At 42.7% G+C, this 18573-nt stretch overlaps 1 protein-coding gene across 44 annotated transcripts in view; it reads right to left on the bottom strand.

Annotated features, from left to right (window-relative positions):
* The window catches only part of DPP6 (dipeptidyl peptidase like 6), a 714691-nt gene that overhangs the window by 126916 nt on the left and 569202 nt on the right, over window positions 1-18573 (bottom strand). For all 44 annotated transcript variants that reach the window (XM_039524563.1, XM_039524587.1, XM_039524562.1 and 41 more), the window contains one exon: window positions 13203-13323. In XM_039524563.1, the coding sequence (XP_039380497.1) occupies window positions 13203-13323 (121 nt within the window). The remainder of the gene's footprint in view (window positions 1-13202; window positions 13324-18573) is intronic.

Raw genomic sequence — 18573 nt, 5'->3', positions numbered from 1 at the left:
TAATACTACTGCAAGGGAGAAGAGACTTGATCAGGGTTTGGGGGTTAAATTCTGTGCTCAGTTACACCATTGTAAATCCACATTAAATCCACTGAAGTCAGTGGAGTTACTCTAGATTTAAACTGACATATCTAGGAAGAATTCAGCCTCTTGTACGTGACATGATACATCCTATTTTAATACCCGGGATGTCCATAACAAGTTCAGTGACCTGCTTAATCAAACAGCTAAACAGACTTTCTCTTAAATTGCAGCAACTAAAGCAGTCGATGCTATGTTTGCTTTAAAACGTCAAAATACTGGCACTTCTGGATAGCAGCAGCAGTATATGCTGATACTATTTCTGTTATTGCTGCAAATACTTACAACGCTCCTATCACTGTGATACCTAGGCGCAGTATAAACCATTTATGAAGAGCCAAATATCATGAGAATGAAGAGCACCTACTCCGGGCCTTTCTGCAGTAGCTAACTTATTTTCCTTGAAGAGCCCCAAGAGGGAGGGTAACATCTAGACAATTGACTAGGAGAGTGCAATTGGAAAGATTCATTTTAAATCTCACCTTGAATGCAGCCAAGCTGAGACATAGACTCTTTCTGGAGGGACAGAATTCCAGGCAGGAGGGTCTGTTCCCGACAATAACCTGCCCTCATTCCCTTGAGCTGCACTCAAGAGGAATCTAGCCAAAACACGGCCTCCAAATTAGTTGTCATAACTGGGTACAGTGGAAGGCAGTCTCTGAGACAGCTGGAGTTCAGCCCATTTAAGTTGTGACCTTTAATTTCATCCAGGAGTGAACCAGTATCCAGCAGAATGTATGCTGTAGAAGTGTAAAATGACCTTGGTTTAATCTGCCACAAAAGTGGATAGTCACAAACTCAGAGTAGACTTGGAGGGTATTCAACGGTAGAGTTGTTGCAATAGTCCAACTTTAAGATGACAAAGGCATAGATTAACATGCGAAGGCTTGTACCCAAGAGCAATGACCACAATCTTTTGGCCAGTCAAAGATGAAGGACATCATTCCTGGCTAACGCTGTTCTTGCAATGTCCAGAGACAGAGCAGAAACCAATAAAATCCCAAGACTGCAAACCATTCAGATAATTAAATGGCAAAAACTTCATTAATGCAGCGTTAAGAAAGTGACAGCTCTTGCCCTTCCAGAACACTGAGTTTAGCAAAACTCAAACGTCTGAAAACAAGGAAATACAGAGGTCAGGTAAATGGCCACACAACCTTAATCGAATACACCCATAACACACACAATCCCACTCTGCCTTTTCACTGTAATGGACAGGCACTACCTGCACCTGCCGTACGCTCTAACACCGAGCCTACTCGCTCAACAGATACCACTTCTGGAATTTAACAACCACTTCATACCCTTTTACAACCCCTTCACACTTGAACATTGTATGCCACCAAAATCTAAACTTTCTGCACCCACTGCTAAATCCACAGACTGCTCTCACATTCCACCTCACTACTGACAATACCCATGGCAAGAAGATCCTAGTACCCTGCTACTGACACAACATTCACAATTCAGATGCTCCCTTAGGCCCAGATCCTAGCTCACATGGGGGAGTAAAGAATGTGACTTACAGGAGGGGGGCATGGAGGGGCCAGGAGCAGGGCTCAGAAACCCCAAGAGAGGTAAAACACCCCCATATCCCAGGTCACTTGAGGGGAAACAGGGAGTGGGACTCAGATTCCCCAGAGGGGTCCCAGATACTGGCTCACACAGAAGGGGAGAATGTGGAGCTGAGAATGCGCCTCCAGCCCCTCTGCCACTCCTCCCAGGTTTCCTTCCCAATGTTCCTCCCCTGAGCCACCAATGCCTCTGACCTCCCACACCATCCAGCCCCATTTATCCCCCCTCCCCTGGATGCAACCCAAACCCCTTTCACCCCTATTCCCCCACTCCTCACCCTCAAAAATGCCCCTCCCTTGAAAGCGAGTATTTGCATATCTATTTTTTTTTGTACAAAAATACTTTGATTACATTCACCTGCCTCTTCCACCCCCCCAAAAAATCCCTGACAGATTTTAGCAATATGCCTTCCAACCTTTCCCAGATTTCTGCCCAAGGTGAGTCTCAAATTGTCACTGGCTGGGTGAGTTCAGAATCAAAGGCTTACTGCTTATTCTTCTGAGCTACCCACCTGCAGTGCAAGCTTTCCACCTACAAATCCTCTTAGCCTCGCTCTACGTGTGACCTATTTGGCTGACCCTTACTCAAGAGTCTAGCAGGAGAGTCAAAGTCATTTCTAATACTGGTCTGAATTTTGCTCCCCCAAAGGGCCAGTGGGTGCTATGCACTCTCTGGAGGTAACCCTCAAGCGAGTGAGACCCTTGTGCCAGGTTCAGGGCCATGGCTGGATCTCTAGGTCTAGGCAAAAGAACACTGACAGAATATACCCTTAGAAAAGCTGTTTATTTGGAGGGCTTTATCTCAGGAATCCCTTGGTTAAATTACCTCACATTTGGATCTCCTACCCATACCCCACACTCCCATGAGGAACACTGAATCCCAAGGCAATCTGAGTATCCACACAGATTTTAGAGCACTGAGAAAAGACATCCTTTAAACAGAAAAGTCTCGTCAACCTTAACTACAGTGGCACGCCCCGTGAGAAAACACCCTCAGTTCATTGCACAAACTTTGTCATTGCAAGTCCAGCAAAGCTTCTGCCATATCTGGACTGAGTCTAAGTCAGATGGGTTTCAATCGGTCCTTATCTCTGTCCCATGCTAGGACAATAAAGTAAAATAGAAAAGGTGATTAGCATAATGCTGACATCAGAGTTTCTACAGCTTGGGGTTCTTTTGGAGGCAAAGCCCTAGTCTCTGAGACCTCAATGAAAGGAAGGAGCGAGCTATCCCAAAGCAATACTCTTCACTAGGTTCATTAGTTGAATACTTCTTTACTGGCAGCACTAATGTCTGCAGACAGATCTAGTGATATCAGCATGGACGTCTGGTGTCTGTCCATGCCCTGAGGAGATCACTGAATGGCAAATAATGCAATTTTCATTCCAAAAGTCACTCTTGAAGCCCAAATGATGGGAATCCAAAAAATTTGAGGGTGACAGTTAGAGCTTGAGCTGGCAAGCAACCACTTTCCAAATGACCTTCCCCAGAAAAGGGCTGAAGATGGTAAGGCTGTTGCTGCCCAGTGCTATTTTTTGAGGAAGGACCAGGTAATAGCATGTTTAAAATTCTTCAGGAGCTTTCTGTTTTCCATGCAGGCATTCACAGTCTGGACTGGTAAATGGGCCAAACAGCCTTCACTGGCTTTAACCAGCTGAGAACAACAAGGAGCCCATCCATCTATCTGATGCAATCTATAATGCATAACTCACCTTGACAGCTGAAGTTTACCCCATGCATCAAACTGAACAAGGAACTTCCGATGCATCAAGAACCTTTGACTGCATGACTGGATGAAATTTGATTTGTGAAGACTGAGTTGCCTTTTCCCTCCAGTAATAGTACGGTGCATGATGCTTTGGGAAGATTGTCCCAAATCTGATCAATCTTCCCTGAAACCGAATTCTTTACAGTAGGAGGTACCCACCTCAAACCTGTGCTTGAGGTGAGAACTAATCTGCCATTCCCACCTTGTTGTTACAGCCAGGGCCACTGAAATCCTCTTTCACATTCACTAGTACCTTACCCTACAAGTAATTCAACTGATGAGTAGGATCCTAGTAAATGTGAGTAATCTGCCCCAAGTGCTAAATTGTTGCTGTAGTGACATAAACCTAATGATGGGTATGTATCTGACAATGCCTGAATAATGCCCCCATACAACATGGGGAAACTTTGTATTTAAGCTTTCCGAGAATATCATTCCAGCAGTGCTATATTTTTGCTACCATAGAGAAGGATAGAAAATGTAGGCCCCCGGCCATGCCCCAACAGTCAGCCACTCAATAACCAGCTATAAAACAGTATGGGCTGAATTCTTTGCAACTCCCCTGGAACTAAATTGACATTATTAAGACAGCATGACAAAACATCCCCGTTCATTAGGTATCAAATCTCTTGCAATCTGGTGATTTCCTGGTGTGTCACATACTCTGTGGCATACTGGGGGTACCTTCAAGCACATACTCAAAGGGCCCAGTGTCATGGTTTCCTCCTTATGCTAGAGGAAGATCTGTGGAATTTCAACATCTCCCACGGTGAAGAGTTCTCTGGGTGAGTAAAGAAATTAAGATATTCAAAAATCTTGCCATTCATTGCCCTTGTGGAACCAATGACTCTTAGCATGCATTCTCAAAATGGATTATCTTGCTCCATTTGATATTCCCACATTCGCCTGGTCTCTGGAGCCCTGGCTATTAAGGTTCACACACATTTGACAGACACTCCTTTGGAGAATAATTCATCAGAGATGTCTCAGGCTAATTCTTCCTTCACCTGCCCCATCACACTGTGTGGTTACTATTTATTGGCTATGGTTTACCTTTTAGTGTGAAATATTACAGTGTCCGTTTTCTTTCTCTGGTGACACCTAGCAGGAATTTAAGAGTAATTCACTTACAGCTGTCATCGTGCTTGACTCTTCTTCAACTTCATGCATAAACTGACTGTGAAAGTTCTCAGTTTCAGGTAAGAGGGACTCACAGTTCTAATATTATAAAGTTAAAAATCATAGAAACAGACAAATCAAGATAATATTTTCAGCAGACTCTAATAACATTCCTGTATCTATCATGCGGTCAATGTCAAGACCTTACAAGACTCCTGTATTAATACTTCATTTGACACCAGTCTATACTAAGAAGGGAAATATATCTACTTCAGGTACTTAAAATACTAAAAGCATAAAAGATGCTGCTCAAAGTAAACACTATATGACTTGGCAGATACTGTGAAGCTCTGCAGCTCTAATATAACAATACATGATTTAATATACTCTCTAATTTTTGCAAGGTGTTGATTAAATTATGGAGGAAGACTTTTCATAATTACATCCTGCATTGTCTTTTTAAAGTCAGGAAAGGATGCATAATTACACGGGCAAGATTCTGCCAGCAGCTGTGTATATGCAGTTGCCATGAGTTCAGGGGGGACTGCATAGAAGTATCTGAGGGCAGATACTGGGACTATTTTACAATACCTTGCAGCAAATTTTTGTACGGTTATAAGATATTTAGTCTTAATAAGGATGACATCCTGGCCTCTCCCACCAGGTGTCACTGCAAAGTCACATTACAGTATCTAGCAATAACATTCGATGCAGAGAAACTGTGGATTATGAGGCTATGTAAAGGTCACTGCTGAGTAAAATAATCTCTTTTCATTTCTTTTTTTTTTTTTGGCTCTCTACCCTGCTAGACAAAAATAAAATATAACAACACTTGCTTTGTGTGAAGCTCAACAAAAGAACAGAGGTTCAATTGTAAATTGTGGATACAAATATCTTTTATTGAATAAAAGTCTGTAAGAGATTGATATTTAAGATGCTGTTGCTGCCCAGTGCCGCAGATATGGTGCTCCCTTTCTCACAATTAGGACAAACACCAATATCATGGTGTTGTAACCAGAAAATCAGGGCTAGCTTTAAAGTTGAGCCAACACAAATCTGTCTACTTGAGGATGTCAGTTTCTGGATGACAGACTCGCAGGTCAACCTGCTGCTTGATCATCCCCTTTGACAGCCTCACCAGATGGGGAAGTAACTCAACATCTATTTTTTTCCCAATGGAAAACAAGGTCCATAAAAATCACATAGTCTGCATGTAATGGGCAGCACTCACCTCTTGAGCACCTCCTAGTGGCTGTGTGTGGTAGTGTGGACCTCATCTGGTCCCTGGTGCCACCTGCAGGCTGCCAGCTGACCTTAGTGAGTCTTCCATGGCTTGAGCCTCTGGCTGGGTCACAAAGTCTGAATAAATCCCTTCCAGGATATTAAAGAGGCCAAAAAAATAACAGCCTATTTGCCCTCACTAGGGTCTTCAGCCCTTTAAATTTTGCCCTTTATTCTGTCTCCAAAATAAGGCCTGTCTCCTACCTGGGGTTTATGCCACTTTATCTGTGACTGGCACCATATAAATAGCAGCTATGCACTGCTCGATTTCAGTTAGGTGCTGCTAGTTCCCTGGGCCTCCTCCTATCTTGGCCCATTTATCTTCATCCTTACCTCACGGCTAAGGTACTTTGGTCCTCTCTCCCTGCAAACCAGGCTTAAGCAAATGCAGCCAGAAACACCCTGGTTGTCCCACGAGATCTGTTGGCCCAGAGAGGAGCACACTTCTTCGCCCTTCTGGTCCCCACCAGGAACTGAACTGCTAAGGTCCCACAGCTCCTTTTATCTGTTGGCTGCCTTCTTAAGGCAGGCTTGGACAACCACCTTCACTGGTCCTTTCCTGGGTCTGGTATGGTAGAACTGCAGGGCTTCCTGTGTGGAGCCGCAAAGGTCGGGTATACTCTGTCACGCTGCCCTATATATCAACTCACAAAGCAGCTTCTGTCACTTTGTGAGGGGCTACTTTTTATATCCAAGGAAATGTAAACAAAAATCAAAAAGGAAGTGCTCAATTTGATGTTATATAAACAAAGTAGACCTAGATATGAGCCTAAATAAAATCCGTGCCTCCACTCTTGCAGAACATGGCCAACAAATGAATGAAGTTTATGTTTTAAAGTGGCTCGAGGAAGAGCTCTATGAAGCTTGAAAGCTTGTCCCTTCCACCAACAGAAGTTGGTACATTACCTTGTCTCTTTTAAATCCCCTCATGTTCTCCAACCAGTAGGAGGCAACACATCTAGGAGCACAAAGTGACTCCAACTTCTAGAGAACACTGTGGTTATAGACTGGCTAAAGAAGGCAAGGTAGTGATTTTATGATACACTCTTTGTTCAGTGTAACTTCTCTAGTGCTTTGTATACTGGGTCTGAATTAAAGCACTTACACACCACAAACTGTTCATTATAGGTACTGCAGTAATGCGTAGGCATGTATTTATTCATAGGCCTTTCTATGGTTCTTAGCAACACAGTATCTCAGCAGTTCAGAACAATTAAGCATTTTTTAGCCTCACAACATGTGAGGTTGTGAAATATTTTTACCTCTCTGTTTTCAAGTGAGGAAACAGAGGTTCAAGGAGGTTGTGACTTTTCCAAGGTCACACAGGTAATCTGAGCCAAGAACAGAGTCTAGGTCTCATGACCCCCCATCCCCTGACTTACCAAGACCTCTGGACAATATCTTCAGGTGTTCAGAATTTTGACAGTTATGAAAAGACATTAATAACAATGTGGGTGAAAATATTAGGTTTTGCTGTCAGAGTGTGTTATAACAAAATGCATGAGTGCAATGCATTCTAAAATTCACTACATTTTTTTATGGAAGTGTACAATGCTTTTGTCAAAATAGCACTCCATTTCACAGAAAACACTTTCAATCATGCCTCTATTTATTTTAAAAATTATCTTTAAATTTCACTGTTTCTAACACACACACGCACACACACACACAGAGACGGTGGTCATGCATAACAAACTACACCATTCTATAGTGGTTACTCATTTATATACATGGCTTGTTTACAGCCCCAGGACTCTTAATGGGCATCCAACATAGATACCTGGAATGACTTCGTGGATCTGTTCTCTTTCTTCAATGCTATAACTTAATTTTTACAGTAGACATGTAAGCAGCATGGCAGAATAAAGTTATATCAGACTATACAAAAGCACTAGAAATGTTTATTTTAGCTTCATAAAAACCATGCTTAATCTAGCCTTTCATGTTATAGTAATCTATGTATCAGCCTACAACCTTCCAGCTAAATGCACTAAGTAGATTAAGCTTCTACATCAGCTCTGATTGATTTGAAATGTTTTTCACTATATTATCAAGAGTCAACAGTTCAGCATAAGTACCTTGAAGAAAGTTTTTCCCCTTTGGCAGATTTACAAAAGCAAATGCTTAACGTGAATCACAATGAATTTCTGCATTTTTATAGGGCGAAAAAAAAACCTTTCAAATCCACTCTAAAGCTGCTTCTGCTTCCGGATTTACCAAACCCATCTGATTAAAACTAGGTTCACCAGGGGAAGGAGACCAAAGCCCTGAGGTAAGTGGGGAAATGGGATACCGGGAGGAAGCACGAGCAGGAGAGTGCAAGAGGGGAGGATTCCTGTATCAGACTGAGAAAGCGGGACAATCAGCGAGTTATCTTAAATGCCTATACACAAATGCAAGAAGCCTGGGAAACAAGCAGGGAGAACTGGAAGTCCTGGCACAGTCAAGGAACTATGATGTGACTGGAATAACAGAGACTTGGTGGGATAACTCACATGACTGGAGTACTGTCATGGATGGATATAAACTGTTCAGGAAGAACAGGCAGGGCAGAAAAGGTGGGGGAGTTGCATTGTATGTAAGGGAGCAGTATGACTGCTCAGAGCTCTGGTATGAAACTGCAGAAAAACCGGCGAATCCCTGGATTAAGTTTAGAAGTGTGTGGTGATGTCGTGGTGGGAGTCTGCAATAGACCACTAGACCAGGGGGATGAGGTGCACGAGGCTTTCTTTCAGCAACTAACAGAAGTTACTAGATCGCAGGCCCTGGTTCTCATGGGAGACTTTAATCACCCTGATATCTGCTGGGAGAGCAATACAGCGGTGCACAGACAAGCCAGGAAGTTTTTGGGAAGTGTAGGGGACAATTTCCTGGTGCAAGTGCTGGAGGAACCAACTAGGGGCAGAGCTCTTCTAGACCTGCTGCTCACAAACCAGGAAGAATAAGTAGGGGAAGCAAAAGTGGATGGGAACCTGGGAGACAGTGACCATGAGATGGTTGAGTCCAGGATCTTGACACAAGGAAGAAAGGAGAGCAGCAGAATACGGACCCTGGACTTCAGAAAAGCAGACTTTGACTCCCTTGGGGAACTGATGGGCAGGATCCCCTGGGAGAATAACATGAGGGGGAAAGGAGTCCAGGAGAGCTGGCTGTATTTTAAAGAATCTTTATTGAGGTTGCAGGAAAAAACCATCCCGATGTGTAGAAAGAATAGTAAATATGGCAGGCGACCAGCTTGGCTTAACAGTGAAATCCTGGCTGATTTTAAACACAAAAAAGAAGCTTACAAGAAGTGGAAGACTGGACAAATGACCAGGGAGGAGTATAAAAATATAGCTCAGGCATGCAGGAGTGAAATCAGGAAGGCCAAATCATACTTGGAGTTGCAGCTAGCAAGAGTTGTTAAGAGTAACAAGAAGGGTTTCTTCAGGTATGCTAGCAACAAGAAGAAAGTCAAGGAAAGTGTGAGCCCCTTACTGAATGAGGGAGACAACCTAGTGACAGAGGGTGTGGAAAAAGCTAATGTACTCAATGCTTTTTTTGCCCCTGTCTTCAAAAACAAGGTCAGCTCCCAGACTGCTGCACTGGGCAGCACAGTATGGGGAGGAGGTGACCAGCCCTCTGTGGAGAAAGAAGTGGTTCGGGACTATTTAGAAAAGCTGGACGAGCACAAGTCCATGGGGCCGGATGCACTGCTAAAGGGTGCTAAAGGAGTTAGTGGATGTGATTGTAGAGACATTGGCCATTATCTTTGAAAACTCACAGCAATCGGGGGAGGTCGCGGATGACTGGAAAAAGGCTAGTATAGTGCCCATCTTTAAAAAAGGGAAGGAGAATCCGGGGAACTACAGGCCCTGGGAGAGGGCTGTGACAAGGAAAGCAGCTACTAGGCTGATTGGGAAAACAGCCGCAGCTGGGCCACCTCCCAATCAGGCCTCAACTGGCCCTATATAAGAGGCTGGGAGCCAGGAGCTTAGCAGCCTCTGTGTTCAGAGAGAGAAGGGCCTGGTTGCAGGGAGGTTAACTAGGTATCTGGAGTGGAGCAGGGCTGGGGAAAGGCCAAGGGAGCCGGGGAGCTCCGGCCTAGGAAAGCCCCAGGCTGCAGGGCCGGTAAAGCCTATTAGGTACCGTGTTGCAGGGGCAGCCCATGGGTAGCCAGAGGCAGCAGGTCCAAACCCTCCTTTCCAGTGATGAGTGGCTTTTACACTGCAGTCTGCCCCAGGGAGCGGGGGCTAGACGGGGACTGGCAGTAGCCCCGACTGAGGCGAAGTGGGGATAGTGGGTGGGGGTTCCTGGGGAGGGGACACCCTGAGACTGAGGGGTGTACGGCCAGGGGGCTGCACCCCAGATAACGGGACACCGGGTCTGGGAGGGACACGGGGGCCAAGCGGTAGCGGGACACCGGCCTGCAGAGGGTGCTCCAATGGCTGGAGAGCTAATTCCTGAGATGACCAGCAGGAGGCGCTGCAGGAGTGAGTCCCGCATCACTACAGAGTAGGTACTAAATAGGTCATAAATTGTAACCATAACCCAAATGACTGCTCAGTAGAGCCTCAGCTACTAACATTATCAGAGGTCATAAACATCAGTGACAACAAGAACACAAAAGAGAAAAGGAGAACACTCTCATTCGTTAGGCCAATACTGCAGCCTTCACTATAGCTCATTCTCTGACTATACGGTGCATATATTTACATAGATGGAGCGAGATCTTTGCATATGTTCAGAATCCATCCCAAGAACTTGCTCAGATGTTAACAGCACAAACAACTATGAAGATGGTATGAATATCAGGGTGAGGTGGGGGAGACATTGCTATAGGAACCCATGAAAAAGGCAGAGCACTAAGAGATGATCCTGCGATGCAAACATTAGATCTTTGCCCAGATTTCAATTTGCTTCCCATTCAGGCATGTTTGGATTGAAGGTTTTGGTTTGGCTCATTATTAGAGAGAGGCAGCACCGCAGAGCACATATTAATAGTGGGAAGGTGGCCGCCATCAGCAGGGATATAACAGAACAGCACAAAGCAGGCAGCTAGGGTAAATCCTGGCTCCACTGAAACTGATGTTAAAACTCCCATTGACTTCAATAGGGCCAGGATTTCATTCCTGGACTCCAACTTCCACTGGTCCTGGTGATTCCTTTAGCACTACCGAGCTCCTAAGTTCCTCTGGACTTCCCACTCCCCACCCCCCAAATTCAGTGTGCCTACAGGGCTCCTGAGCGCCACACCAGATCCTGTAGCCCTCCTGCTTGCTTACTGTCCATTTGGTTTCACGCACTCATCAGTTCTCGGCTCCCCAACAATCAATATCTTGATTCCTACTTCCAGTCCCAGCGTTGTCTCCTACAGACTTTTTAAATCTGTAGAACCCAGTGGAGACCACATCAGGCTCATGGGAAGTCTGGGAATCAAGTTAGGAAGCCTGGGGATGCTGTGATGTGGAAGGGAGCTCACTTATGGAGACCAGCTAGGAACCAGAGGCCATCCAGAGCTCCGAAGGTTTATAGAGCTCTCTGCTCCCTGGTTCTCCTGCTCACAATTCCCTGAGGAGTGTGGGGCCTATGGGCTAGGCCAGAGAGACAGGCCCATCCTGCAAAACTCCGATTCTGAACTCCACCTCAAAACACAGGGGGTGTTTGTATCTGGGGTTTTGCTTTGGACACTTCTCTACTCTGCTCCTGGGGACTGGTCACTCTTATTCAAATGTAAACTGTTTTCAGCCACATAGTCTGTGACACTGTTAGCATCACAGACAAAAGGCTTAAGTATGATCATCATATAACAATGAAATTACCAAGAAATAAATGGATACTGTGGACCTGAGTCTGCAACCCTTACTCACACTGAGCAGCATTTTCAATGGGGTTACTTATTTTGTAAGTGCTATTCAGTGAAAGGGTTGTAGAATCAGGCCCTGTATATGTACATTGTATTTGATCACAGAATCACTTATTTTAATCAATAAATTAACATGGCTTTAACAAGAAAATTTTTTTTTGCAAAGGACAAAACTGAAAGTCAATGTCATCTAAGAAATCAGCTGAGCAATCCAGTAATTGAATAAAAATGTGTATCAGCATAACATCAGCATCACTGTGTGCTAGCTTGATCACTTGGAGTTCACTGACATGATAAACTCTTTCTGTCAGCATTATGTCCTGTATGCAGCACAATCTGAGAAGACCTTATGTACTAAATGCTGTTTATCAGCAAAACAGAGATACTGACATGTACACTTGACCTACAGAGTCACAACAAGGAAATCTCATCTCTTTAGCAAAAATTAGATTAAATTAGCATTTTGCAACATCCCATCAGCCACTCTGACTAACTGCAAAATGCTTTACAGGGAAAATGTTGTATGCAGTGTCGTTATAGCCATGTTTATCTTCAGGTATTAGAGAGACACAGAGCTCTGTGTAAGCTCGAAAGCTTGTCTCTCTCACCAACAGAATTTGGGACAATACAATTTATTACCTCACCCATCTTGTCTCATTACAGGGAAAATATTAAGTATTCTGTGATGCATAAGTATTTCAGCTTCAACGTACATTTAAACATCAAAAACAATGACAAATGGGTAGCAAACACTTCCACTGATGTGTGTGTATAATTCAGGGCCCTGAGTCTTTGGGAGTGATGACTGCACAAGGGCTGGTTTTAGTTTTCTGGTTCTTGAGGCCAGTTCCTTAGCTTTGACACAGTGTAGAATAGCCTAGTGCTCTACACTATGCCACCTAGCAGTGGCACACAAGGGGACATCTGCCAGCTGAGAATAGCAGGTGCACAACATTGTATTAGCTGTGGCCCTCCTGCCCTTATGGGACCATTATGTGGAGTAGGAGTCAACTACACTGGTTCTGTGCCAGCTGAGGACTTTCCCATGCCAGGGAAATTCTCAGCTACTGAGTTCTGCACAGTTTCCAGCTTCTTTGTGCTACTTGGTCTGGTACAAAAGGGCCAGAGCACCTGGCTCTAGAAGTTTAAATCAGAGGAGTTTTTTTGTTAACTTCTCATCTTTAACCCCCACTCCCCAACACACATGTCTGCCACTTACTGTGATTAAAAAATAAGCACTTCTGATGGAAAACCTTGAGTTATTGCAGGCGCCATTACATAATGAAACAGTTCTGTTCATTAACACCCTGTGATTTATCACCCTTAAACCGGGGGAAGCCCTGGAAAATACAATTCTTACATCCTCTCACATTATTCCCAGTTCAACACTTAAGATAAGTGTTGGAACAGCTGAATTTCCAACTAATGGGCCATAGTCCTGAGAACTCAAATGTTTCACTTCTAATTTTACCCCGTACTGCAAATCTAGAGCTTAAACTCATAACTAACTGCAGCCTTCAATATTGTGTCCTACCTTCATACAGCCAGTCGTTGAGGCCATTGAAAATAACACCTTCCTTTCCAGTGGAGACCACTCGGATGGCTTGTTTCCCCACATGAGCACAGTAATAGATGTTATTCTCAAAGATAAATATCTAATTTGAAGGGGAAAGGAAAAGAGAACATGGTTAAGCAGGGAGTCCATTATAAAATAATGCATTGCTTTCACAACAATCAGCAGTACATGGTGATAGATCACATTTCTACAGCAACAAAAAGGATCCCAAAGCCTTTTATCAACTATACTGCAAGCTCCTCAGCTGATTTAAGTTAGTATAGTTCCATTGACTTTAACGGAACCTGCAGAGAATCTGGCCTGACAAACAAGTATTTCCTCATTCATTTCTAAAATATTGTCATCACTTTAGATATTGAAATATGGCAGTGTGAAAGGAGAATGAAATATATTGTAAAAATAAGAATGGATTAAAGAAATGCTGTATGTTCCTTTAAGCAGAAATAAGGAATGTTGAAATATAGTTGTCAGGAAGAGAAACCTTAAGGTACGAAACAATGGGTCCACTTAAGCTAATGGTGGGACATTAACAGGACAGCGGTAATAGTTAGTAAGGAAATAAGATATGCATGTCTAGCCCAGGTAAACTTATCAGATTCTGCTTCCTTTTGTTATCTTGTTAAGTTTGCGCCCTTTTATCTGTATAAATAAGATAGTTTGTGTCTTGCATGGTACTCACATTATCTGGGTGTATTAGCAGAGCGCTTTGCTATTAAAACAGAGTGGTCTGACAAATTGTGAGTCCTGAGTCTGACTTTGACAGCAGTTAAACAGCAGTGATCTGCAGCTTAAGGTCAAGAAGTGAAAAATACCATATCCTCCCAGTAGTTTCTGAAACATGGTGCATAGACCACTGGTGGTCTGCAGAATGTTTGCAGTGTGGAGACCTGACTGGTCATAGAAGGCTGGTTCTCCTTGTTTGCAGATGAATGTGTTTCCTTAAAAGATAGCTGATGGTGTATTAAATAATTTTAAAATAATGATTTCAATGCAAGGTCTGGCTGTAGATGCTACAAGAATGACATGTGCTCCTGAATAGGAGAGGAAGTGGGCTGTATGATTACTAGTGGGTTGGAAGGTGGCCCACAAGACAATCTCTCTATTAACATGTGGCCCACACTGAAAGGGCTGCGAAATCTCCTGCCACATCCTATTGAAATTACCGGATAATTTTAGATTGTTAGAAGGTAATTACCCAGACTGAAATTTGACCAGGACATGAACATTAATATGCATACTCTTGAGAAAGGTAACAGGGGATCCTTAATTCATACATTCCAAGGCCAGAATGGACCACTGTGATCATCTAGTCTATCCTCCTGTAATGACAATGACTGGTCAGGACCAAGGGGCCTGACCCTGGAAACCTTTACTCACACAAGCAGCGCTACTCAGTCAGTGGGACTATCTGCATGAGTAAAGACTACTGGCATGAGTAAAGGTTTGCAGCATTGCACCTCCAGGATTTATGAACAGTCAAGAATTCAAGCCAGACTTGCCAAAATGGTGCCTGCAGCTAGGCTCCTAACTAAGTATCCTGGTTTTCAAAGTACCACGCATCCACAGATTCTACTTACGTCAACAGAACCCGGTGGGTGCTGGGCCCTTCTGAAAATTAGGCCACTGATTTAGGTATTTAAATATGGATATAAAAGCAAAACTGTAGGCACCCATTCTTGAAAATTTTGGTCCTTGGCCTCAATCTTTGTCCTTATCGCTGGCTAAACACTCTGTTTCCTGTATCACTGTCACATGCAACAAAGGGATGTTTTGGGTTTTTTTGTTTGTTTTCTCTGTAGTAAGTTTCATCCTTCTAAAAATAACACTTTTGCTTTGAAAAATACTATTAAACTTCATTCTACCAGGCCACAGAGATGCAAAGCACAGGAGTATCAGCAAAGCAATGTAGTCGGAAAGACAAATTGTTAATGACATTTAATGGACGTTTAAGGATGGGATTTTTATACATTTAATGATATTGGAACAAATGTTACGTATCTTTTCCATGATACAAGAATGCAATTTCTTACATTGTACTGATGAAAAGGTAGAACTGGAAAAAAATATTTGCTTTCAATTCGTGTTTCAGATCCTATTACAGTAGTGTTTCAACTAGAGATGAGTTGGAAAGCTGCCAAAAGCAAGTATAGATCCTAATTTAATTGCAGCAGCTATTATGGTGAGTTTGCCTGGGGTAAAAAGTAGAACCAAAGTTGTAACTTGTTTTATTCTTTTGCAGCCTACATGAGCTTTTGAGCTAAAAAGAGCTGCATCTAATTAATATATTCTGAAAGTAAAAATATTCTGCGACAGATATTAAATTCTCCTCTCTCTCTCTCCTGCCTTTATTTTTATTTTTAGTATGCAGATAAAACAAATGAGAGGTACTGAGCATAGACTGTTATATTAATTAACAATGTTGCATATGCTGAAGTTTAGATGCACACAAAAAGTCAGGACTAAGCAGAAAAACATACTGTAAGAAGAATACTGGATTTATCTTTTACACTTCTAAACCCAGCACTCTCCCTCGTGGATGAAATACAAAAAAAATCAAAGCGATTGCTGTGGTCATGAAAACTGAACACAAATCAAACTCTAAGCCACACAGAACCAGGGTACTTCATTATGATCACATTGCCATCGGTATAAATCCATTCACTGACTTCAATGGAGCTACTCTTGACTCACAGAGTCAAGCCCAGAGGTGTCCAAACTTTGCTCAGACACATGTAAACTAGCAAGGAGCCCAAAGGACTACAGCTAATTTGCATTAAAGAGAGCAAATGGTGGCCACTGTGCGTGTGTGTGGGCGGGAGGTCTGTGGCTTCACCTGTCTGTCAAATAACTAGCACATCGTGGGTGCTGCTGCTGCTGGAATATTAATAATAAAATAAAAAAAAATGTTGCAGCATTTATTTTACAGCTTTAGGGGGGTGGCTGTCCTCCCTGTCGTTTCAGTGTCCCAGTGGCAGAGGTGGGGGGTCCAGGGCAGGGTACATTGTGGGTGTTGTTCATCTTCCTTCCCTTCAACTCACAATTCCTGTTCCTGTTGTGTGTGAAAAAAAAAAAAAAAAAAAAATTCCCCAATGCAATAGGCTTAGCTCTCTCCAGGATAGGTCAGCTTCTAGCAACTCCCAATCTCTGCTGTGAGAGAGGCAGGACAGTCCGGTAGTTATGCTACTAGCTTAGGACTTGAGACACATGGATTCAATTCCCTGCTCCACCACAGACTTCCAGTGCGACCTCAGGAAAGTTGCTCTCTTTGTGCCTCAGTTTCCCATCTGTAAAATGGGGATAACAGCCCTTTCCTACCTCACAGAAGTGTTGTGGGATACATGCATTAAAGACTATGAGATGCTCAGATACTAAGGTAATAGGGGCCACATAAGTACCTAAGATAGATAGCCACATTCATAGTTGTCTGGGGTTTCAGTGATGTTGTAAGTACCCAAGACATGGGGCAGTGCACCATTAGTGGTTAGCATTATGGCTATTTATTTAGATTGTGGTAGCATGCACATTGCACTATGTTATATCCAAACCTAGATGAAGACACTTCTGAACAGAAGAGCCTCCCAAAAGGGAAAATGACAGATTACAGCTGGCCTCTGGGCACTTTGCCAACACCTTCTCTTCCCAGTGACAGGAGAGCATGGGGGTCCCCCAGATTCCCAGCTCTTATACATACAGGAGGAGCTATTGGTTTAGACACCCATGTTTGAAAATTTTGGCCTTAGATTTTGACTGTTAGGCTCACCCCAACTCTCACAGAAGTTAATGGAAGCTTTTCCAGTCACATCAAAGGGAGATGGATCAGGCACTTGCGGATTTACAATGCTACTTTCCCAGACAACATCCTCCTTTCTATGGTACAATGAATAGTAATGAACACAGTATATTCTGGGGGCCTTGTCACGGTATAGGAGGATTCTATTTAGTCCTCTCTAGTTGAGATTTATTATTATTTTCTGCAAACATCATCCAGTCAAACATTCAGATTAGAAGGAATTATTCAAGTGATGAAACATGTTCCTTGGTCAGAGTTTCACAGTAATTGAAACAGAAGGGCTTGCCATACTTTGTATCAAGTATCAGGGGGTAGCTGTGTTAGTCTGTATCCATAAAAACAATGAGGAGTCCAGTGGCACCTTAAAGACTAATACATAAATAAATACAACTGTTAAATAAATATTAGTCTTTAAGGTACCACCGGACTCCTTGCTGTTTTCGTACTTTGTATATTATTTACCTTTAAACAAATCTACAGGAAAAGGAAACAAAGCCGAGTAGCAATCTTTTTGCACAGTGATGCTTATATTTCTTCACTTTTTGCATCTTTCAGAGCTTTGCTACACTAATCAGTGTGCACACTGCACCAGAGAGCTGCAATGGAAAACTAATACAGCATTTTTACTTTAAAGTAACTTCCATATAATTTAGAGCCAAACTGCAGCACCTCATAGAGCATTTAAAATTATCCTCTTCACTACAGTGCCTAGTATCCTGAAAATGTCAACCATAATCAAGATAAAACATAACTGAAGCAGCACATGGAAGACTTCTGTGTAAGTAGCTTATAAATTAAGAAAAAGCTTTTGAACTTTTGATATCCATCAAAAAGAAATGTCTTTACGTTACTCCATAGAGAGATATTAGATGATTTTATGAAATACCATTACAATATTTTCAATTTTTTTACATTAGAAGAGAAATGTCTAAAATAACCAGATTCCTTTGAATTAATCAGTACATGATAAGAATTATTTGTGAAACAACATTTTATGGACATTAAGTCTACACTGTTTTATGCTTACTAAAGTAGCACTGTACATTTGAACTCTAACATAATGCCTGGCAATTAGATGGTTTGATCTGACTCCCACTGAGTTCAATGGGAGTAGAATTAAGCACTAAATTTACTGGTGCCCTTTCCTTTTTCTGTGTACATGCAACTGCAATGGGATTTATGCGTCTGCATTAAATGCATGATTATCTACCTTTTTTACTGTGGATAGCCTCTGGAAACTGCCACAATGGTTAAAAAAAAAAAGCTGGCAAAATGTTAAGATGCATAATTAATACCATGGAAAATAAAGCAGAACATATTATAATATTATTAACATGCTTCCGCTTGGAATACTGCACTCCATTCTGGTCAATTTATTCCCCAAAAGAAAATAGCAGAAATCAAGGGGGTTCAGAGACAGGCAGCATGAACAGAGGCAATTCAAAACTTCCATACACTGACCGACTGAAATGACTCTAGAGTGGAGAAGAACCATGGGGTGGGACATCATAAACTAACAAATGGTGCAGAGGTGGTAGA

Source organism: Mauremys reevesii, linkage group 2 (genome assembly GCF_016161935.1).
Source record: "Mauremys reevesii isolate NIE-2019 linkage group 2, ASM1616193v1, whole genome shotgun sequence".
Lineage (NCBI taxonomy): Eukaryota > Metazoa > Chordata > Testudines > Geoemydidae > Mauremys > Mauremys reevesii.
Note: the sequence above shows the minus strand (reverse complement) of the source record. Positions and strands in the feature narration are given on the sequence as shown.